This window comes from Mastomys coucha, unplaced genomic scaffold (assembly GCF_008632895.1).
Source record: "Mastomys coucha isolate ucsf_1 unplaced genomic scaffold, UCSF_Mcou_1 pScaffold21, whole genome shotgun sequence".
NCBI classification, from domain to species: domain Eukaryota; kingdom Metazoa; phylum Chordata; class Mammalia; order Rodentia; family Muridae; genus Mastomys; species Mastomys coucha.
In genome coordinates, this window is record NW_022196904.1 from 38,244,528 (window position 1) to 38,252,517 (window position 7,990).

The window sequence follows — 7,990 nt, forward strand, 5'->3', positions numbered from 1 at the left end:
TTTAAAGGTATCTTTTAAAATCTAGTGCAAAAATGTATCAGTGGGCTTGAAATAAAGCCTGTTCAATGGTATATAATTTTACTATTAGTGTGGAAAACAGAGGTGGGGTCTTTTAATTTTATTGTATGTGTATGGGTGTTTTGCTGCCTGTGTATCTGTGCACCACTTGCATGCCTGCCTGCCTGCTATCCATGGAGGCCAGAAAACATTGGATCTTCTGGAACCAGAGTTAGAGATGCTTGTGAGCCACAGTGTGGATGTTAGGAATCAAACCAGGGTCCTCTGGAAGAGCAGCTAGTACTCTTAACTGCTACGCCCTCTCTCTCTTACCCTGGTAGTAAACTCTTAAACTGCACTGTAGGATCTTTCTCTCTCCGACTCTGACTCTCTGTCTCCCTTTGTGTGTGTGTGTGTGTGTGTGTGTGTGTGTGTGTGTGTGTGTGGTGTCCTCCTCCCTCTCTTTCCCTCTCTCCCTTCTTCCTTCTCTAAATCCTTCACTCTTCCTCTTTTACATCCTTTATGAAGTTTATAGCTTTATGAAGTTTGCTCTGCCACATTCTCCCATCATCCCGTGTTTCACCACTGGCTAAAATCACAGGAACAACTTCTAATGGATCAAAGCATCTAAGATAAACCTTTCCTCTTTATAAACCAATTGTCTCTGACACCTTGTTACAGTAATGAAAAGCTTATATAACTGCTTATGCCAATGCTACACCGCTGACACCATGTGTCCTCCAATCCTTACAGCCTTCACATAATTACAATGTCAGATACAAACTGCTCTCCTTGGCCCTTCTCCATTCCCATCCCCATTTCCTACCCTCTGCCCCCCAACTCACACACCTTTTCATTATGTCCTAGTGTGACACCTTAAAACAAAGTGCCAGGAAACACTGGAATTGTAGGCATCCTCATGCCTGGCTGGTCGTGGTGGTGTCTATGTCCCTGTCTGACACTGCACTTGAAACCAGTTTTTCAAGTGCAGTTTACTGTGCTCTTTACTAGCCATGCTCTAGAGCAAAGCCATCTGCACTTCTGTTTCAGTGAGTCTCCTTGAAGTCTAGTGTGACTATGCCTGGGCTGTCACAAAGTCAGTGATAGGTAACAAATACACTCATCATGGCTATCCGCTAATGATGGACTAGGGATAACAGCATCAAGATGAGTCCAGCTCTGGCCAGCGCCAGACAACTCACCCATCAAAAATGATCATTCAGTAGAAAGGCCATGAATTTGAGAGGGAGGGGCTTGGAGGGAAGAAAGGGAAGGGGGAGAATGATTCAATTATATTTTAATGAAATAAAATATTTTAAATGTGTGTCCTGTGCATTATGTGGCATGTTAACTATATTTCCCTACGCAGGTACCAGAAGACAAAACAGAAGTAGAAGACAAGCAGTGCCAGGTGTGTATTTTCAGAGACAGTGAGTGATTGGATACAAAGAGAGGCGAGAGACATTGCTAAGCTGGGAGCTGCTGTCCCTCCCCAAGCAGGTCTTCAGGGGAAGCAAGAACTGGCCCTGGCTCTGGACTGATGCTCAAAGGCTCTCTGGGTTTGCACTGGAAACCATCACACACTGGGCCACCTGCTGACCCTAGCGAGGGCATCACTGATGACATCGAGGTCATACCGCAACTCATTCATGGCGCTAGTTATGCTCTTGGTATCTCTGAGAACCTGAATGCTCTGTGTGTACGGACTGTACTTCACTCCAAACGGGCGCTTCACAGTCTTGGAAAATTCTCTATTTAAGACAACAAGTAAGAGAGTGTTAATTTCTAAATAAAGGACGGAAGACCTGGTCACACAGAAACACAGAGACACAGAGACACAAACACACACAGACACACACAGACACAGAGTCACACATACAGTCACATACAAACACACAGACACACACACAATCCCACACAGTTACACACACAGGCACACACAAACACACAGACACACACAGTCACACACAAACACACACACATACACAGACACACACAGATACACACAAAGACACACAGAGAGAAACACACACACACACACACCTGCTTTATCTGTCATGACAGTAGAAGTCCCAACAGTCTCTCCCACTTTAGCCTCAGTGAGAGAGCATGCATGAAGTGCATCTTCCTCTCCCCTCCCCCTCCCTCTCACCCTCTCTCTCCTATCCTCTCATACTGGGCATTAATCCCATGTCTCGTGCCATGGAAGTGATCTACAACCCATCTCTTGACCTCTTGGCTTCACTAAGGGTATCAAGCCCAGTAGCTCTGTCTGTCAGTAGATAATGGCCATACTGAACCACATAGTAACATACTCCTCCACAAGGCCTTACATAACAAAAGAAGGAGGGGGGAGGGGGGAAGAGTCCTATCCTCCCACACTTGTGTGATTTTTCTGTTTAGAATGTTTCTAGAGTCCTCTCAAATGACTTGAATTCTCCTTTTCCTCAAGGTTTAAATCTGCCCAATTTATCAATCCAACATTTGAACCTCTTATATGGTACCCTACAAAACAATCATGTCCAAGACCCCTAAGGATAACAGCACAGCCAAGAACAAGTGTACATGCTTGGGGATGGGAATCCAGGTTCCCATCCATCTGGTCTCCCCAGCAGGGACCACTACAGCTTTGCACAGGATGCCATCTGTGCTAGAGAAACCCCGGCTGCTATTGTTATTTGATTCTGTGCACAGCAAGCCCCTGAAAAATAAGCATCATCTACAACCGCTTGTCGTCTGCCCCTGTCCTCACAGTGTGGCTTCAAGACAACCTTTATCAACATGCTGTTTTCTGGATCCTGCTTTCACAGTGACTTCCTCCCTGCTACCTCTGTCTTAGTCCAGGTTTTACTTTCACCTGGAGTTCATAAGAATCTCCTAAAAAGAGTCTGTGCTCCAATTCTTCCCTCTTGCTACTTACTTAGCTGATGAGTCAGGAGCTCTGAATGCACTGAAATATCCCCATGCCTTTCTATCTCTTTGTCTTTTCCATGCCATTTCAGCCTAAAACTTAACACATCTAAATTCTAGCTAGTTTCCCCACCTGTCTCACTTGCCTCTAAGATTTCTGTAAGCTTCTCCAGCTGGAAAGGAGACCAGTGGAGGCAAGACAGTGTTTCCTCTCTGTCTCCATTGTTGCCACTTTTCATATGTCAGTACCTTACCTAGTTTCTTTTTTCCTGCTGAGCTATAAACTCTGCTGAGAAGAAATGGGGAGGAGCCAATGTATCCCACTCCCACATGCGACTACTGAATCTGTGATAGTCAACATACTCTAAACAACAGACATGTCCCAGGTAGAAGGCTCCTGGCAGGCTCCCAATTACCTCCTCGCTCAGACCTCTGATTATGATATCTTTGGACATTACTTTTGCAGCAAATGGAAGATTAAGGGACATAGATTTTACCTCATCTTCTCCTTTGCATCTTCAAAGCTCTCAGATACAAAATAGACATCCTGGAAGCTTGTGATGAGACATTCCTGTTTGCAGGCAACCTTGGGATCAAAGGGCTTAACTTTGGCGTGTCCAGAAAGTGCATGCTGGAGGACAAAGAATGACAATCAAATACTGCCTGACTTCACAGAACACAAGACTGCAGCGGCTGATGCCTCTGATCTGAGTTATGCAAGGGCCCTGACTGCACCCTCAGACTGGCCTCCTACGTCTCTACATCATCCCGCCTAGCCCAACAAAACAAGTTTGCTGTCTCCCACAAATGACCCAAGACCATCTCCATGGCTTTATTTTAACCTCTTTATCACATAGGAGGCACCCAAGAATCTTTATTTATTCGGTTATTTACTTATGCACTGTGGCACCTACTGTTTACCTCTTGACTTATGCCCTCCACCAAGGAGCAGCCTCTTCCAGCGCAAGACAGTACCTTGGACAGCGTCTTTAATCTGGATAGCTTAACTGCACTTTCCCTTCTTAAGCGAATAGATTTCACTTCTGTACTTTGTACAAAACTTACTGCTTGTATCCCAGAAATTTGTGTAAAGCTTTAAAAACACTTTCTATTTTAAAGACTCATTTTTTTTTCTAGAAACTTGAGAGTGCAGAAAAACGTTCTCAAATCATGTTTACTGCCACCTGAAATACTTCCCATAGTAGGTTAAGGGCTTGCTCAGAAACAAGCTCTGCCTCAGCTATGCTGACCACGTTGGTGGGCACAGTTATGTGCAAAGCCCGAAGACTCTTACTTTGAGTTCACTGATGGAAGAAAGCAAGCCAGCTCCAAACACTCTCAGCTGCCCATCTTGTTTGCACAGCCCAAACTCCACAGTGAAAAAGTAGCACTGCAAAACAAATCAACATCATGTTCACATCCTGAGCATCTCAGTCTTAAGCAGATCCCAGTTCTTAGTCATTGGCCCAAAGTACACTCAGAATCAAGCCCAACACGTCCAGCCTAGATCCCAAGTCCTTTTACAATCTGGCCCTGTTGTTCATCAGGACTTTGTAAGCTTAATGAAAAGACTCTTATATACAGTTAAAAATTACTAAAGAGTCCAACAATCTCTCTGCATGTATATGTAACCCTAGCTATATTGATCCTATTTTTTGGTTTGGTTTTGTTTTTTGTTTTTTGTTTGTTTGGTTGGTTGGTTTTGGTTTTTCAAGACAGGGTTTCTCTGTATAGCCCTGGCTGTCCTGGAGCTCACTCTGTAGACCAGACTGGCCTCAAACTCAGAAATCCACCTGCCTCTGACTCCCAAGTGCTGGGATTAAAGGCGTGCGCCACCACGCCTGGCCCTATATTGATCCTATTAAAGTTAAGACAAAGAAATGATTTAGGTGCTTCAAAATCAACTTTAAATGTGGTAAACCCATTGTATGTAACATAAGTAACACTTAATGAAAGTACATTTACAAAACTGTAACAGAAGAGTAGCATGGTTTTATAATTGTTATTCATCTTCTTAATTTGTTTTCTACTGTTCTTACTTGTGGAGGGGTCACCCACAAATGCCAGAGAGGGTGTGGGATTCCCTGGAGCTGGAGTTACAGAGGTTGTGAGCTGTCTGGGTGCTAGGAAGCAGAAGCCAGGTCTTCTGGAAGAGCAGGAAGCATGCTCTCTGCTATGGAGCCATCTCTCCACTGTCATCATCTTAACTTTAATCTAATTTGTTTTACATTTATTTGTCTGTATGCACATGCCTGCAGGAGGCCAGAGGACACTTTGTGGTGCAGGTTCTTCCCTTCAGCTATGAGGTGGAATTCAGCTCACCATGCTTGGTGCCACTGAGCTATCTCACTGGCACTGGTTTTAATTTTTTTACAATTATCATCCTATGGATTCACAGTGTGGAGTGACTAAATCAGCTAAGCCAATGCTATTCGCATCTTGTCCATGTCTGGCTAGACATTATTTAATGTCTGATGAGATGGCAGATGGATTACCATATCTGTTTCTGTATTTAATCTTTTGCAATATGTTGTTTAGGTTTGAGTATATGAAGAAAGCTCAGCTTACATAGCTATGTAGCTAGAAAAGGGCTGGGCATCTGAATCTGCTTTTCAAAGAAATGTGCATATTCTTTAAACTATCTCACTTAGCACATGGTGGTCGCTTAAAGTTCAGACTCAACGTGGCATCTGAGCCTGTCTGTCACATTAAAAATACACTTTATATCTTTTACTTATGAATAATTTTGTCCTAAAGGACTCCACTAAAGGTCTCAGGAACCCCTAGCATCCCCAAACCACAGCTTCAGAACCAGTTAGCCCTATTCCACACCCCTCCTCTACCCTCCGCTGTTCCCAGCAGTGCCAAGCCCCTTTTCATGTCTCTAGTCTCATCCTAAAACACCCTTCCTTCCTGGATTGATAAGATACCACTCCCTTTTTGTTTTTGTTTTTGTCTAAAAACTAGTACATTAAATCAAACTTGTGATTCTCTGTCTTGTTTTAAAGCTGAGTTTCTTATTTGAGAAACCTTAAATTTGTATATCTTCTTTTAACATTATTTAAATTCATACACGTTTAAAGCAAAAGCAACTTTTCTAATGGTTGTCTTGTCTAATGGTTGGACTTCAAAATGCCCAAATACTCCTAACCACACCCAGTGGAGAACACTGGACTATACAGATATTTCCAGATATATACCGTTGCCAGTTTTTGAACAGTCTCCTCTGAAGCTCCAAGGGAAGCCAGGCCAATTTCTTGAGAGAATTGAGCAAAACTGGGTTCAGCCAAGAGAGGAACGTGGCCTAAGAGTTCATGGCAGGTGTCTCTGCAACAGAGACACAGTGTATCACACTGTGACAATTGACACACACACACATACATAAACAACTGTTGCAACAATGACACAATGTATCAAATACTGTCCCATTGGTACACACGCATAAACAATTGTCCAACCCAAGCCAAAGTCACCCTTGTTCACTCTAGCTGATCAGAAGTAATAGATCACAAAGGACATTAGCTGAATGAGGAAATGCCTTTGGTTCCAAATCTTGTTCCCACAGCACATCCACTGCTCCCCCAAGTCCCACACACAAATCAAGTCTCTGCTCCCGTGTTTCTTCAGCAAAGCCCTCTCTGATCACACCTCCCAAAATAACCCCCATATATGTGCCTATACCCTTTTCTAGTTTTATTTCCCTTCCATGGCACATGCTATCATCTGACATGCTACATACTATATTTGCTTGTTCACCATCTGTAAATGCCCCCAAAATATGCACTTTATGAAGACAATATTTTTTACTTGATTTTTACATCCCTTGTGCACAGAACTGCATCTGACATCTAATAAGTTACCAAATTAACAATAACATAATAATGATAGCAATAATAATATCAATAATAACTGGTTGTGTATGTTACAGAATACACTTTCACGCCAGTATCTATTCTAAAGGCTTGACATATGCTCCTTTATTGAATACTTACAAGATGCCTTGTGAAGTGGGTACCATTACTATAAACAACCATTTGATGAATGAATAACATAAGTACTTACGGCTCTGGAGTATAGAGAGGATCTGAACCGTGTCTCACATACTGAGTGCAGTGAAAGACTCGAAAGGCTAACCCTGACAGGAAATCTCTCGGTGAGAGGTAACCAGCCACAGGACGGATGGAAAACCCTGTGCGTTCTGCAAAGCAAAGGAGAAGACAGAAAACTTTCCCCTCAAACAGACCGCTGACACCAGCCTGTGGCACCAAGCAGCACTTTGAAAGGATGTGGAAATTAAAACGTAGCATATGCGTGCAACAGGAAGCTAAGCATCATGAAGCACATCCCAGGGTCAGAGCCTTTTACACATCACATCTTCCATTGTGCTTACAAAAGGGCTCCTCTCATTACTGTAACAGCTATGAAACACTGGGTAATGTCCTGAAGAACCACAAGAGGTGATGACGGTGGAATAAAAACTCAAAAGGACTTCGATTACACTCGGCACCCTCCTTCAAACACAGAGAGCATTTTAACTCCTACACACTGACAGTGGAAATGTAAACTGGGGCAGCCATTATGAAAGTTTCTCCAAAAGAAAAATAAAACTAAAAATAGAACTCCAGGGGGATGACTTCCTCTCAGGCACTAAGTTGACAGACCACACAGATCCTGCACATCCATGCTTATTGCTACCCTAGTCACAGTGGCCAAGAGACAGAGTCAGCCTAGACATCCATCAGCGGAACAGGTAGAGACAAGCAGTACACACACACACAGTGAGACTGCATCCCATCATAAAGAAAAATGACATCATAACATTTGCAGGAACGTGGATAGAACTGGAGATTATTGTAGTAAGAGAAGTAAGCAGGACCGGGAAAGACAAATACCGAATGCTTTCTCTTACATGCAGAGCCCAGATTCAAATCCCTGTGTGTGTGGTGGGCAGGGCAGAAAGGATCTTAGGGGAGGGGGGAAGAGCGAGGAGGGAGTGTAATGGAATTCATGTGACATGAAAGCAGAAGAGGGCTGGGCAGTGGTGGCGCACGCCTTTAATCCCAGCACTTGGGAGGCAGAGGCA

General features: G+C 43.5%; 1 protein-coding gene across 1 annotated transcript in view; it reads right to left on the bottom strand.

The window, feature by feature from the left end:
- Positions 1 to 249: 249 nt before the first annotated feature.
- Tph1 (tryptophan hydroxylase 1) overlaps positions 250 to 7,990 on the bottom strand; it is a 20,064-nt gene continuing 12,323 nt past the window's right edge. The window contains exons 7-11 of the mRNA XM_031386715.1: positions 6,970 to 7,105; positions 6,108 to 6,234; positions 4,202 to 4,297; positions 3,405 to 3,538; positions 250 to 1,748 (exon numbers count right to left, since the gene is read on the bottom strand). Coding sequence (XP_031242575.1) covers positions 1,574 to 1,748; positions 3,405 to 3,538; positions 4,202 to 4,297; positions 6,108 to 6,234; positions 6,970 to 7,105 — 668 coding nt within the window. The 3' untranslated portion in view covers positions 250 to 1,573. The remainder of the gene's footprint in view (positions 1,749 to 3,404; positions 3,539 to 4,201; positions 4,298 to 6,107; positions 6,235 to 6,969; positions 7,106 to 7,990) is intronic.